At 34.6% G+C, this 15,214-nt stretch overlaps 1 protein-coding gene across 1 annotated transcript; it reads right to left on the bottom strand.

Annotated features, from left to right (window-relative positions):
* Positions 1-1,379: 1,379 nt before the first annotated feature.
* On the bottom strand, positions 1,380-13,249 carry LOC123666072 (seminal metalloprotease 1-like). The gene is made up of 8 exons (XM_045600280.1): positions 13,115-13,249; positions 11,291-11,354; positions 10,814-10,854; positions 9,225-9,447; positions 8,300-8,478; positions 7,563-7,713; positions 6,921-7,063; positions 1,380-1,526 (listed from the first exon to the last, which is right to left on the bottom strand). Exons 1-8 carry the CDS (start codon positions 13,247-13,249, stop codon positions 1,404-1,406), a joined length of 1,059 nt encoding a protein of 352 aa, XP_045456236.1. The 3' UTR covers positions 1,380-1,403.
* Positions 13,250-15,214: the final 1,965 nt, after the last annotated feature.

The following is a 15,214-nucleotide window of genomic DNA, read 5'->3' as shown; positions in this document are numbered from 1 at the left end:
ATCTATGTTATAAGATATTATATTATATTTATTTATTTTAATTTGTTTTGTAAATAAGTTTATGCTTGTAAATCATCTATGTTATAAGATATTATATTTATTTATTTTAATTTGATTTATAAAGAAGTTTATGTTATGTTTGTAAATCATCTATGTTATAATTAAATATTAATTAATATCTTAATAATTAAGAATTTGTTTTGTTAACATGTTTTTTATGTTTTAAATCATTTTGTTTGTTATTGTTTGATAATTAATAGTTGTTATTATTTAATTTGTTTTGTAAAAGTGTTTGTTATTGTTTGATAATTACTATTTAATTTGTTTTGTAATGGTGGATTAAGCTCCGATCCTTCTCCTACTTGAAGAAAGAGGCCTAGAGTGTGCTGAGAGCTGTGGGATGTATCGCAGTATGTTTACGAAAATATAAAATTTGTTTGTTAGCTGTTGTGATCGACATGCCTTCAATAATGTAACTTTTTTGTATAACAGCTTTAAATTTGAAAAGACTACCGAGAGTTTTGTCCGGCTTTTTTTCCTCTCGGCCTACACTAGGAACATTAGGTTAAATAATTTGTTGTAATATTTATTTTATAAAGCCGATGACATAATAGATAGGTGATGTCTACCCAGACACTAGTGATCAGGGCAAAATAATATGTTTGTAATGTTTAATTGTAACAATTACCTTCATTTCTGTTTAAAATGTAGATTTTTTTTCGCTGGTTAAATGTAGTAGTACCAAGAAATTTAGTAGTAGTGTAGTATATACCAAGAAGTTTTAAATATACATTATATATATACAAAAAACCTTTTATTTTAAATAAAATTTATAAAATTAAGAACCCTGTGCTCAAAAAGTATCGATAATTTTATCGACTAATTTATCGACCTTTTTCCACACTATTATCGATTTCCGGTAGGATAACAGTAACAACACTATGCTTCATTATTACCAATTTAACGAAAAAAATAGAGCTCAACCACAAAGTTGGTACTTGAAGTATAGCAAAACCTTGAACCCGGAGCTCGACCGTGTCTATGGAGTGACACCTCTTTACTTATATACTCTTTGGCGACTAATCGCCCCATCTGGCAAGCCTGATCGCGACGTAGGATACGTCAGTTTTCTCTAGTTTGTATGTCACGAGATAGATGTCGCTACATCACGAACACAACACTACTCGAGACCAGTAATTTTTTTACGTTTGTCTGTGGTCTGTTAGGTAGAGGTAATTCCCCAGTCTAGTCATTTGTCGGATCTTCTGTAATGTTGAATTTTTTTTTTCAGTTGAAATGATGCAATATATTTTCTGCTCTATTAATTTAATAAGGTAATTAATTACACGTGATGGTAAAGATCAGCTAAATAAAAAGAATTTTTTAGTTATAATTTTATTTACTTATTTAAGTGACGTGTAACGTTCATTACACTGTGGATTGTACAGTAAGTTTACCGTGCGTATATCAGAGTCGCTAAGTGTATTTCTATGGCCCATTGAAAATGTTCGTTGCCAAAGATGATCCTGGAAACAAAATTATTGATTACTGGCTAATCGTACAGGCGTAGGTAATGTTTAAACTGTATCCACAAAAGAGCCGTCAACATCAAAATAATTGTGAAAATCAAATGAAAACCGTATATTATGTTATTGTTATACGGTTTTTATTTGATTTTCAGTAAAAAAAACAGTGGATGTGCAATTCAAAACGGCAGTGAAAAGTCGTAGGAAAGTAGGCCGTTACGATTTATTCTATCGACGATGATCACGGTCTCGTGAAAAAGGTCGTAAGCGCCATGCAAAAGCGTCGCTTACGCGTTTCGAGCAGTAATGTATTCTATCTCATTGTCAACATTGACTCAGACTTAAGAGGAAAGGGTACCGAAGAGACTTTTCAAAAATAGGTATTTGAATAAAATGTTTCTGTCGCGCTGCATGCCGCTACCGCGCCCCGCGCCATCTCCGCCCCGTTTTTTCTATGTGTGACTGTCGTTTTGTTAAGGTGATATCAGACGGTTCATTTTTTGTTCATTTTCACCTTTCATTCGGTACATTTCACTCGAAATGAAATGTCTGAACAAAAAATGAAACACGAGTGCCGAATGAATTCATTAGTGAACCGATCCAACAGTGTTGGATATTGGCATCCGGTATCTTTCATTCCCACTCCGAATGAACGAGAAATGAACGGTCTGAACACTGAGAGAACGTTCATTCGGATTCGGCCATTTTGTTTCGAGTCCTGTAGCCGATGGACATCAAGAAGAAGTTCTTCAAATTTACTTTCATCCATTCGAAGATGATTACAATATGAATCAGGATCTTCAACGGCTAGTTCTCTCAACAATGTATTGGAAGCTCCTAATAAATTTCTTCTTGCAATCCATGGTCGCACCCACCACCGTCGACGTTTTCTTTGCTTCTTTTTTGTCAACTCTTTGATTAAATGATCACAAATTAAACGAATTCCAAGACGTACGACTTCATTCGATGACATATTTAAAAGAAAGAACAATGAATGTTCATTTCTGTATCATTTCGTCTAAGCCGTGTGAACATAGAATGAAAAAAAAATGAAGCATTCACTCGAGTGAACAATCATTCGAGTGAACCGTCTGATATCACCTTTAGTGTGCGTGCGCCGGCTATTCAGCTATTAATTGTTGACGATATTTTAGTATTCGCATCTTTCGTTTGTGATTGACTACGAGTACATGTAGCGCATAGTGCTATTTTTCTGAATTTGGCTTGTTTTATTGAATTTGTTCTGCATCGTATTGCTGTGACTCGGCTTACTATTATTGAATTTTGTAAACTACTTATTATTTATGTTTTATTATTTTGAATTGGATACTCTTTGTGACTTGATACATGTCTATATTTTTGTGGGTAATTATCGAAATACTTAGGTACTTTATTTATGAATTAGGTATGTAATTACATGGTTGAGGTGTGTGTAAGAATGGGTAATGAAATACATACATAATTATAGTGTATACATGTAGTACATAGTATAAGTGTAAGTATAGTATATATATGTAATATAGTACATACACAGTATAAAATGTTTGCCTTAGTACCTATATAATTTGTAATGTCTTATGTTTGTCGCAGTTATTAATACATGGGTATAGGTTATATATATTAATTAACATAATTATAATTGCGGCGATATAACAATGGTTAAAAATAATATTATAAATAAAAAAAAAAACAAGAAAAGCCGCCTGCGTGAAGAACAACTATTAGAAAGTCAATTGAAAAAGCTGGAACAAGATAAAAATTCAATAATTACACAAAGATAGCTAAATAAATTACACCAATTTCAAACATTATGTACTGTACACTTACAAAAATCATGAAGGCGACTTTTTCAATTATTATTTTATTTATGTTTTTTTAGTTAGGCAAATTACGTAATCGATTGAATTTTTTTAAAGAGTGGTTGATTAACATGACATAACATAACAATACACTTTATTGAACACCAACAGAAAATAATAATACGTATCAGATTGATTTTTAACCGACTTCCAAAAAAGGAGGAGGTTCTTAATTCGACTGTATTTTTCTTTTTTTTTTTGTATATATGTTACTTCAGAACTTTTGACTGGGTGGACCGAGTTCGACTTGTACGCAAAGGAAAAAAAGCCGACTTCAACTACATCGACATGTAATACAACAAAGGTAGACGAAAATATAGTCAAGTAAATACGCGTTATTAAAGATTACTCAAAAATTTGTTATCAGATCTCGATGAAATTTAAATATGACTACACGATAAACATCAGCTTTCGATTAAATTAAAAATCATCAAAATCGGTACACCTAATAAAAAGTTATGCGGTATAATACAACGTAGGTCGACGAAAATAGTCAAGTAAAAACGTATTATTTATATTACTCGAAAAGTTGTTGTTAGATCTCAAATAAACTCAAGTGAGACCAAATGACACACACCACCTTTCGATTAAAAAAAAATTTGTAGAAATCGGTCCACTCAGTCAAAAGTTCTGAAGTAACATACATAAAAAATACAGTTAAATTGAGAGCTTCCTCCTTTTTTGGAAGTGGGTTAAAAATAGAAACCGATTTTACACGTCTATAGAATTCCTAAGTCGACAAGCTTGAACAGTGAAAGATTTAGTATAAATGAAAGAGGAGTGAGAGGGAAATTCAAGAAGTAAGCTTTCCTCAGAACGAAAACTGCGTTCATTGGAATCACTAAGAAACTTAAATCGTCGTTTTAGATAAGCAGGTACAACAGGATTAAAAAGAATAGAGTAAAGTAAGTTGAGAATATACGTATTCCCGAAGTAGGGAATTGGGTGCCACTCAGGGCGTAACTACTGCCGTATCAGCCGTATCAATGATACGGGGCCCCCTATTTACAGGGCCCCTAAGGTGTGTAAGCAAAAATTAGTAAAATGCTATCCACAATGTCACTTAATCTTGTGCTTCCTGGAAAAAAGAATAAAAAAACTGTCATACATACCTATAGAGTTTTAACTTCAGAAATGACTGAAGTCTGAAAAGCAGTCCCCTTTTATCCGAGTCAAGCGTGCGCCCAATTGTTGATAACATTCTGTATCGTTTATTTCGGGATTCAGTTAATCATTATGAACAATGAATTAATCTTTTTTATATAAGAATGGGGCACACAAGCAGACGAAGCCATCTGATCTATAACGGCTACCGTCGCCCATGGCCTTTAGAGAAAAGATGTAGACACTAGACGCTTTAAAACCCCCAAATTTTAGCAAGGTCATTCCACACTTTGAATGTACGCGGAAACATTGCGCACGAAGCTCGCACATTGGTTGCAAACCACTGGTGGATACAATTAGCACCACTAGACTTCTTGACATCGAAAGAATGCAGAAAACGACAAACGACACTGCTCATAGTGCACATTACGCATCGCGTGCTCGCACCGTGGAATGCTCGATGGTGCTTTTCCCTCATGGTCAAGAGTTGAATTCGACGCAAAAAGAGTGCAAAGAATTTTCGCTTACTTTTTCGCATAATGTGCCAGAGAGCCTTCAGGTTCGCGCAATGATGGAAGTGTAGACTAAAAAACGTTACCTTCGACAGCTTTTGTAAGAAACAAAAGGCACGGTTTCCATTTGGAAAGCCCAATAGTCTCTCGCCAATTCTACTGTGTTTGAACTTTGCCCTAGCGATTTACTACCTGTAATACCTGGAGGCAGCGTTGAATCTCTTCTTCAGGTTATGTGCCTGTGAATCTCCCATATAGATGCGAAAGATTCATAGGAATTCACTAATAGTATTGGCCTCACAGGCTGAAGCGAACGATCCCCCGCATCTATTGCTGCAGGTCAAGGCTAATAACTCTCCAGCTTGGAACTACAAGCTCTTTAAATTAGCTTAAATCATTCCATTAAAGAACTCATGGAATTATTACTGATAAAATTCAATAGCCTTGCATCCAGTTTTCCGGAGGTACTAACTTGATGTTTTTCAAAACTAAAACTGATAAAAAATTACCTAAGGATTTCGATGGAACAGGAACAGTTACAGCAGACTACACTCACTATTGTCTATTCTAGGAGGAAGTAATAACTTATAATCAATAAATATTTATTTTAATTCAATGCAAGCATTTTTTGTGAGAAATCTTTATCCATCATTTGCCTGCCCCCCCACTAATTTTGATACAGGGCCCCAAGGTTCCCGGGGTTCCAAGGAATGCTACGTCAGTGGTGCCACTTGAGTTTTTTACGCAATTCAGAAATATGATTCTATTTGCGAAGTCCAAATACGAATCGCATAGGTACATAGATTCGACCAAATTTAATAATCTGCTCCTCAGTAATGTCAAGAAAACAACTAAGCAATTTTTTACCGATGAGAAAAAACAGAGGAGGTTCTAAAGTCGCTACGTACCTATATTTATTTATGTTTGACCATACATAACTTTTTACAGAGTATTCCGAAATTGATAAAAAAGTATATTGGAAAGAGTAAACCCCGAAGTTGTTTTTCGTCTAGGAGGCGAGGAAGAAGCGCGGCTCGCAGCTTGCTTGGCATAGCCATGGAAAAGAGCAGTCCTAATTTTTTAAACTTTCTTATTGTATTTTTTATTAGTATTACGGTAATAATAATCATAATATACTTTTTTGAAATCCTTGTATTGAGCCCTTTAATTTGATACCAAAAACAAACAACACAGTTATTAACCATAATTACCATTGTTATTTGTTAGCGAAACCCTTCGTTAGCCCAGGTTTGCACAATGTTACAATAAAAACCGCATATACAAATACGGTTTTATTGTAGTTATGAAAAGAGAAATTATTTAATTTTGTTAATACGAATTTTAGAAAATATCGACTAAAAATTACATCACTAGTGTATCGTATATAATTATCGACTATGAGGCATCACTTCGCTGGCGTATATACGTATTGCTTTGACCCTTCCCTCCCCCAGACCTATCCCCCAAAAAGCAAAAAAGGGACAACTGCAGCTCAGACCGTTTTAGGTAGATAATTTTTGACCAAAACAGTGTTTCGTAGTCGACTGTTTTCTTCTCAAAACATGGCAATTTTTTTTTGAATTTTTTTTTAGAAAATAAAAGAAGACTTCGGCTATGCCCCTATGTTCTCATTTTTTTGAAAATATGCATATATTTTTTTTAATGAGTGTCTGAAAATGTACAAAAAATTATGCAATATTTCGAGTTTTAGAAGTCTCCTAATTCCTATGATAATAAGAATATGAAAAAAATCAAAACATAGGGGCATGGTCATGGCAGCAAAGAGTTCTATGTCACAAAAATTTTTGATCTAGTGTCATTATCCAGGGAGAAAACAGTCGACTACGTTTGTATGGAGAAAGACCCGGTACCCTTTCCTCTTAACAATACTGACCTGTATTAAACCGACCATTACTTACCTGTAAAGGCTGTACTGTGGTGTCTCCGAGGTCACAATTACTGCACATGTAGTTAGCTGGCGCGTGAGTTACACTGTCGAAGTCATACGGAATCGACGCTATCCACGCTTTCTCTGGTGACCTTTCTAAATATTGTTCTTTACCTACAAATTGTATAAAATAATGTATAATATATACATATGTAAACTTCTAGCATTCTAGTTTAGAAGTGTACGATTACAACATTCATTGTTGTCGTTTCAAAGAATCGTGTTTTGTGTTATTTTTAACCGACTTTCAAAAGAAGAAGGGGGTTCTTAACATGTGGCCCTATCAAAATTTAATTAAGATCTGACAAGTACTTTTCGAGTTATATCTAATAATGCGTATTTATTTTACTACTTTTTCGTTGACCTACGTTGTACCTACCGATTTTGATAATTCTTGTTTTAATCGAAAGCTGGTGCTTGTCTCTGATATACATTTGAGTGGTAACTGATAAGCGTATAGGTTATTGAGTTATTTTACTATAATTGCAATCGTTGTAAATTGTAGTTTTTTTTTTTTATTTCATAACAAACACAAGTATTACATGAAGGACGGTTCCTTCATACGGTTTAAGAAACAATATTTTTTTACAACACGAAAATTCCTAGTACTTACCTTTTTCCACATTATCCCAATTAATAGTTACGTAATTATCCCTATCATAACGATTCGACATCATGTGGATGCCGAGTATCCGTAATAAATTGTTGATAGCGTGAGCTGTGTGTCCCGGAGCACCGTTTAAGAAAGATGATAAGTTTATCGACTGAAAATCAAAATTTTAATCATCATTTCAGCCTATCACAGTCCACTGTTGGACATATGCCTCCACAAGTTCACGCCAAAAACGGCGTGAACTCATGTGTTATGCCCATGGTCACCACGCAGGCGGGTTGGTGACCCCAGGGCTGGCTTTGTCGCTACGAAGACGCCGCTACCCGTGTTCGGCCTGTGTTTTTCAAACCCAGCAGTTAGATGATCATCCCGCCATCGATCGGCTTTTTAAGTTTCAGGGTGTTAGTGGAACTGTGTTATCCCTTAGTCGCCTCTTACGACACCCACGGGAAGAGGGGGTAAGTGGTTACTAAAGTTTTAACGCCTGCAACAACAAGCGCGTTACTGACCTTACTTTCCGTGAGGGGGAGTAGTCTCCCTAGTATTTCTATAAACAACTCAACCGATTTTATTTAGATACTCTTTCATTATTAGAAAACTCAATTATCCAGAATCAAAATAGACTTTATTACACCACAGTATGATTCATAGTAATGGCAAAAAGCTCATTAAAAACAACACCAAGAAAATCGTAAGTGATGTAAATTGTAATTGTTACCTGTATTATTTAATATTACCTGTTTACCGCCGCTAAACCCGAGTAAGGGCATGTCTTCGCCTTCTTTATCAAACCATATATAACTTTTAGCATCCAAACTATCATCGGGTATATATTTTTGGAATACTATACAAGTGTATTGTTCAATTGCCGCCATTGCGTGTATAAGCCTTTTATAATCTTGTGATCTTGCCATAACTTAAATTTAATTGATTATCTTAAATTTACTTCAGAAGGCTATTCCAATATAATTATTATAAATTAGTATAGTATATTTAAGTGCTTTAAATGTCATACAATTTAATTTAGAATTTAGGTTTTCCTTAGTACCTATTCGACAATTAGAGAGGTTTAATATCAATTTATGCAACATTTAATGTCATCTTTCTCAAACACCAACTTCTCAGCTTATCAAAAAAGTTTAACTCTTATGTTAAATCAAAATATTATATCTTGTGATCATTGAAACCACTGGATATAATATTTTTAAAATAAATGCCGTCATCGGCTTCGTTCGCGCGGATTTTGGCTGTTCTATTTTTCTTATTAAAACATAGGTCAGCCAATATCACTCAGTGATAGATAAGCATTCGACAGGTAAAAAATAATTGAAAATCGATGAATTAGTTTTTAAGTTAATTCTTTGCAAACAAAAATATAGTGTGTGCTTAAAGACCACGGTGGCGGTACGGCCGAAGTGAATACTTCATTAGCAATTGGCACCAACGCAATAAGTATCTTTTTCGCTCGAGTACACTCGGCGGTGCCGAGTTCACCCGATCGAGCCTTTCACCTCAGAGCGTGATGCATCAGCCTAACTTACTACCTACAAAAAAAATGTGTGTGCCTGCGCCAAAAGTTGGTGAAGCTTCAAACACTTCACTTCAAAAAAATTAAATTTTGCTCTATAATATTCACTATAGATATAAAAAAAATATACTTACTCAAATCATCATCGAATCCGAATAAAACAACTCCTAATGGCCACAATTTATTACTATAATAATTTATATTGTCAAAACTGATTGCTGAATCAGATTCATTAAATGTACGTCGTTGTACGATCTGTGATGGTTGAGACATACGACCGCATTCTACGTAATAGTTCGTATTTATGTAATTACGATTTTTACTTGGTATTAAATTTTTGGCTGACTTATCTAATTTCTAAAAGATAAGTTGTAAATATGAATAACATTGTAAATTTGTTTTTGTTAAATATATTGGTTCATAAATGGATTCAAAACGCTACTCTTCTAGAAATTTTGTTTAAAAAAATCCTACTAAGTCTTTATAACTCTGTAAAACTCTGATAAAGTCAAATATTCTTTAGAGTACTTTATTAATGTTTTTTAGAAATTTTAAGTCTTGCAGACTTTTTAAGATTTTTTTTTCAAACAAATATTTCCATCGGGGCATCAAAAACTTCTCATACATCGAGTCGTCATATACATACACACGTCTCATATACAGTCGATCAGATCTACTCTGCGCAAAAGCATGCACAAGAACGTTACAATATAAAAATATATTGTAAAGCCCTTAAGTCTTTAGGACCTGGGTGACCGAGCTTAGCTCGGTATTTTTAGTAAATCGTGTTTTTTGAAAATCATATTTAAATACGAATTACATATTGATAAAATATGAATAATATTTTTCGATTTTATTTTTTTTAGAAAAAAAAAGAAAAAAAAAACGATAATCGATCTGGAATACGTGAGGATTCGAACCATGATCATTTCGGCCGAGCGCGATCGGCCAATTCCCCCTGAGCTATTACAACTTTATTAACAAATGCGAAATTTACCTTCTTATTCTAACGATATTGTAGCCATTTTTTCATTGCCTAAAAACAGGGATAAAACGACATTTTCTAAAAATGAATCCTAGCTAGATTTATTTATCTCCCCCGTAATCCCCTGTATACTAAATTTCATGAAAATCGTTGGAGCCGTTTCCGAGATTCAGATTATATAGATATATATATATATATACAAGAATTGCTCGTTTAATAGTATAAGATTCGTACATCTTCAATGCTTAAGTACTCAGTTTTAGTATAGCATTAGTCCATATCCAATTAAAACTGAATAAATAATAATAATTCTGAAGATATAAAAAAAATTAACGCCTCACACTCAACGGCCGCCACTAGGATTATCTTTTGTGTCAGAGGTCGGGAAAATCACACAATACACATGCGCAAACGCCCAGATTACGGCAAACATCTGTATGGCCAGTACAAATGTTTGCCATGTGTGAGAATCGAACTCGCAACCGCCAGCGCAACAGTCACAAACCAGTGCTGTGACCGTTGCGCCAACGCGTCGTCAATATAACAAATAGAACTGTAGCTATTGCTATAAAATAAAATTGATTTTAGTGTCTACTTACATAAGTTATTTGGTGAGTTATTAGAAATTAAAAGTTAATACAAAACAATATTAGATTATATTAACAGGTAAGTCGTATTCGAATTTCTTAAAACTTACCAATAACATTTTTGAGATAATTAAAGTTTACCTTCACATACCTTATCTTCAAACTTGTTGCCCAAATCATAATTATTCATTGACGACCCTAAAATTATTGATACTTACATTGTACTATATAAATAAATATAACACACACACACACACACACACACACACACACACACACACGATCGTCTGTTCCTAAAAGATAAGGAACTTAATGCTTGTATTATAAGTAACAGCCGACCGATATAACTATTTTTTTTATTTGATAAATGTACATAGAAATAATACATAATAAATACAAATATTACACCCAGATTCAGGCGGGGAACTATCAGATCTCATAGACTCTCATAACCCTGTATGAGAATTTGGTCTGCCTTTGTCCATGTTTTATGAGATTTTTTCCATATGGCGATCGCGCAACCCGAACCAAGCCAAACTATATACTGTTTTTAAAATAATAATAGTTTGTATTTTTTATAACGTCAGTGTGTAACTAGCTTACAGTCCACCTAATGGTAAAGAATACCGTAGCCTAGAGACGTCTGCAAACATCAGAAGCATTACATGCGCGTTGTTGACCCTCCCCAGGATCTACGGCCATCTTACTCGCCAAAGGAATAACATGTTACTTGAGACCATTATTTGTTAACGATCTTTTGTATGGTTGAGATACCTACCCAGTCGGACTACCTTAAACTTTGAACAAGACATTTACTACTTGTCCTTGTCTACCTCCAGGGCCGGATTTAGGGGAATGCAACCGGGGTCTACTCTCGGCTCGGGGTTAAGCTCTGATCCTTCTCCTACACGGGGAAACAGGCTGAAGCGAACCGGGGCTACAGCGCCGGGCCTCTACAAATGAGGTGACCACGCTAGACTTTGGAAATAATTGTGTTTGCTCGCAAACGAAAAAAATCGACTTCAACTACATCGACAAATAATACAACGTAAGTAGACGAAAAAAATTAACAAACGCAATAGTCGCTACTACGATTTTCGAGGGTTTCCCTCGATTTCATTGGGGTTCCATCATCAGATTCTGGTTTCCTTATCAGGGTACACTTGAAATATCTCCTTTCCAACTAAAAAAGAATTATCAAAATCGGTTCATAAACGATGAAGTTATTCCCGAACATACGTTATATATACCTACCTATACCTACGGTCGAATTGAGTAACCTCCTCCTTTTTTGAAGTCGGTTAAAAAAAATCAAATTCAGACTAGTACAACAACTTTTCTTTCACTTTTTTTCGCGGTTTACCTTTTAAAAAAAATGTCAATTTTATTTTTAAATTAATTTGTGGCCAAGGGGCCTCAACTTCTTTGCTGCCCCGAGGCCTTCAGGCCTCTAAATCTGGCCCTGCCTACCTAAATACTTTTATGTAAATTAAAGCTATGTAAAATTAGAAATATTATGTTAAATATCATTACCAGGATTTATGCTAGCTCTTAACATATCCACGACGATCCGTGATATATCTTTTTCATTCAAACATTTATAACCAATCGGCATATCCTAAAATATAATAAATTCTTTATTTGGACCAAATACCTACTTTTACTATTTCTTAACCCGCCAAAATGCGTGAAAATTTTTGGCGGAATGCAACATTTGTATCTAACATACCCATCATTTTTATTTACAACAATTTTTGAAAGGAGTCATTAAACAAAATTATTTTTTTATAGAAAACATTTACACAATCAAAAAGCCCACAGACTTTAAAAAAAACTGATATTTTGACGTGAGAATTTTGGATTGAAAATGAGGGTGCTTTTTCAATATGGAGGTCAAAATAAGATGAAAAAATAAATATAAAAAATTACGGTATGCTTAAAACATAAAAAGGTATGTTTTCACTAAATTTTGTAAAAAAAAAAGAATTTTGTAAAAAATAAAAAAGAAACCAAACACTGAATTTTTCACATGAATTTTGAGGTTAGGTATGTGAAAAAATTGTAAATACAAAAGTTGTAGATCTTTTTACTACCTACAACTTTGCCATTGAACTTTTTTCCATAGGACTTGTAGTTTAGCCGGAAATCGAGATAAATTGTTTTTTTTACCCATAACCCCTCTTCCCGACCTCAGATCGCCCGTTATTTATTTTTCCTTTCATTTTCGTAGTATTCTCTTTCTTCTCCAATAAGTTTCAAAAAAATTATATTAAAAAAAAATTTTACGCGGACGACAAAGGGTCCTTAATTGTTAGTAAAAATAAAAGATAAAAGCTTAGTAAATAGTGTTAGTACTTAATAACTAAAAGTGACCTCGTAATGTCAATGCTCAATGCTCGAGAAATGTTCAATGCTCGAGTAGCGGACAGTCTCCGCCACAGAACATATATACCCTAAACGGGGTCTCCGCTATCGGCGATGACTCTAGTTGCGGCTGCCACGCACTCGCCTTAAAAGTGATCTCGCTTTTTTCGGAGAATGGCCTGGAAATTGTCGACCCCTGCGTGCGCGAACATACTAGTTTCATCCTACCATATGTTTTTGTTTCAGAAGCTAAAAGCACTGGTCTATAAAGGTACCATACTCGTATACTTACGACGACATTCATATTAAAATCGTAGTGAATAGGCGGACAGGTCTTCAGTTTACTCGGGTTACTAATATACAAAATTTTGTCCGCATCGCTAGTGTTGAAATTACGTGGAGCTTGAAAGAATTTCACGCAGATCTCCTTTTGTAGTTGAGAAAGCGTTGTCACGATAATATCTTGTGAATGTACATCTGTTAGATTAATTATTGATAAATATCTACAAGTTAAGAAGCGTAGCGTTTATTAATATAGAGGTGGGAGAAGTCGCATCAAAGGAACATTATTTTTACGTTTCCAAGTCTTTTAAGAATTTGTAATACTATATTAATCATACAGACATGTATTACAGCCTCAGTTAAGAAACTCTGTTCTCATGACGAAATACGAGGCTCGGGTAGATACCCAAGTCTCGTATTCCGTCAATCGTTTGTCGTCTTCGTCGTTGTGTTGTGGTTTTGAAGGTAGCTACACTTACAGCGGCCTCGACACGTTCTTTTTTTAAATTGGTGGTTATTTTTGTTTGTGGTATTTGTTGTTTTATCTAATCAAAGTGATTAATCATCACTTCAGCCTATGGCAGTCCACTGCTGGACATATGCCTCGCCAAGTTCAGTGATTAATTACTTCTGACAATTCATAATTTCTGGTAATTCGACCACTCCTAGATAGACTATTGCTGGTCATAGGCAATAATAGTATGGTAAATTGTAGGACCAAGTTTTTCATGACATAGCTAAGACCGCTATTATAGAGCTAACTAGGGTAGGCCGCCTACTCGTCATTACCGATTTCGCTGAAATTTACATCACATGTAGGACTTGGCTATAAATGAAAGCACCCAACGTGGGAATACCATATAGCCAAGCGTTTGAATAATATTTATTTTTTAGACGCGGCTCTAATAACATAAGAACCTTCTTTTTCAGGGTGTTCGCCAAGTAGTCGCTGGCCTAGTGGTAAGAATGCAAAATGACAACGCGCTTGTCATGGGTTCAGTTCTTCAGATGGGTACTTTTTTTTCTAGATTTCATAAGCAGGGACCTTGAGAAGTTATATTTTTTCAGTATTATTAAATAAGAGAAAATAATAATAAATATACATATACCATAATCCTTATTATTAATAGTGTAATGAACTATTCCATTCTTCCAAAGTCTGCCAACTACAACTTTCAAACACAATAAAATTAAGCAAATGTAACGCATTCTTACGATGCAGTTACGAAACTGACCGTAAAATTGAATTAAACATCAGACCGTGAACCAAATAAAACCCATTTTTATAGCACATTATATTGTTTTTTCATTTCCGAATCGAGTGTGTATTAGTTATTATAGTTATACATTATGGACAAAAATATAAAACCTCATAAAAATGCAGGTCAAATTCTCATCGCCAGTTAGATATTTTCCATAAGGTGGGCACGGATATTGAGCTGTCAACTTCACTCCAACGCCTATCTATAATACAAAAAAAGAGTCGCTGAATGTGTTGCTAAGCGCAAAACTCGAGAACGGTTAGACCGATTTCGCTAATTCTTTTTTTTTAATATTCCTTGAAGTACGAGGATGGTTCTTACGGATAGAAAAATTCTAAAAAAAAAAATTAAATTTCCTGAAAAAGTCTAAAAACAACACTTTTCTATACTCCCATACAAAAGATTTGTGATAATACTTAAAAGTCACTGTTAGGCGATACGAAGTTCGCCGGGAGAGCTAGTATTTTATAGATATTGATTTTTATCATTACAGCCTATACAGTCCACTGCTGGACATAGGCCTCCACAAGTTTACGCCAAAAATAACGTGAACTCATGTGTTTTGCCCATAGTCACCACGCTGGGCAGGCGGGTTGGTGACCGCAGTACTGGCTTTGTCGCACCGAAGACGCTGCTGCCCGTCT

This window comes from Melitaea cinxia, chromosome 25, assembly GCF_905220565.1.
Source record: "Melitaea cinxia chromosome 25, ilMelCinx1.1, whole genome shotgun sequence".
Classification (NCBI taxonomy): Eukaryota; Metazoa; Arthropoda; class Insecta; order Lepidoptera; family Nymphalidae; genus Melitaea; species Melitaea cinxia.
Note: the sequence above shows the minus strand (reverse complement) of the source record. Positions and strands in the feature narration are given on the sequence as shown.

Bases quoted from the DNA above. Each gene is read 5' to 3' on its own strand.
- LOC123666072 (XM_045600280.1), bottom strand. From the start codon at position 13,249: ATGAAACTAGTATGTTCGCGCACGCAGGGGTCGACAATTTCCAGGCCA. The intron at 9,448-10,813 runs GTATGTGAAGGT...CTTATCTTTTAG, and splicing joins GCAACAAGTTTGAAGATAAG to AAATTAGATAAGTCAGCCAA. The intron at 8,479-9,224 runs GTAAGTATATTT...ATTAAATTTAAG, and splicing joins CGGATTCGATGATGATTTGA to TTATGGCAAGATCACAAGAT.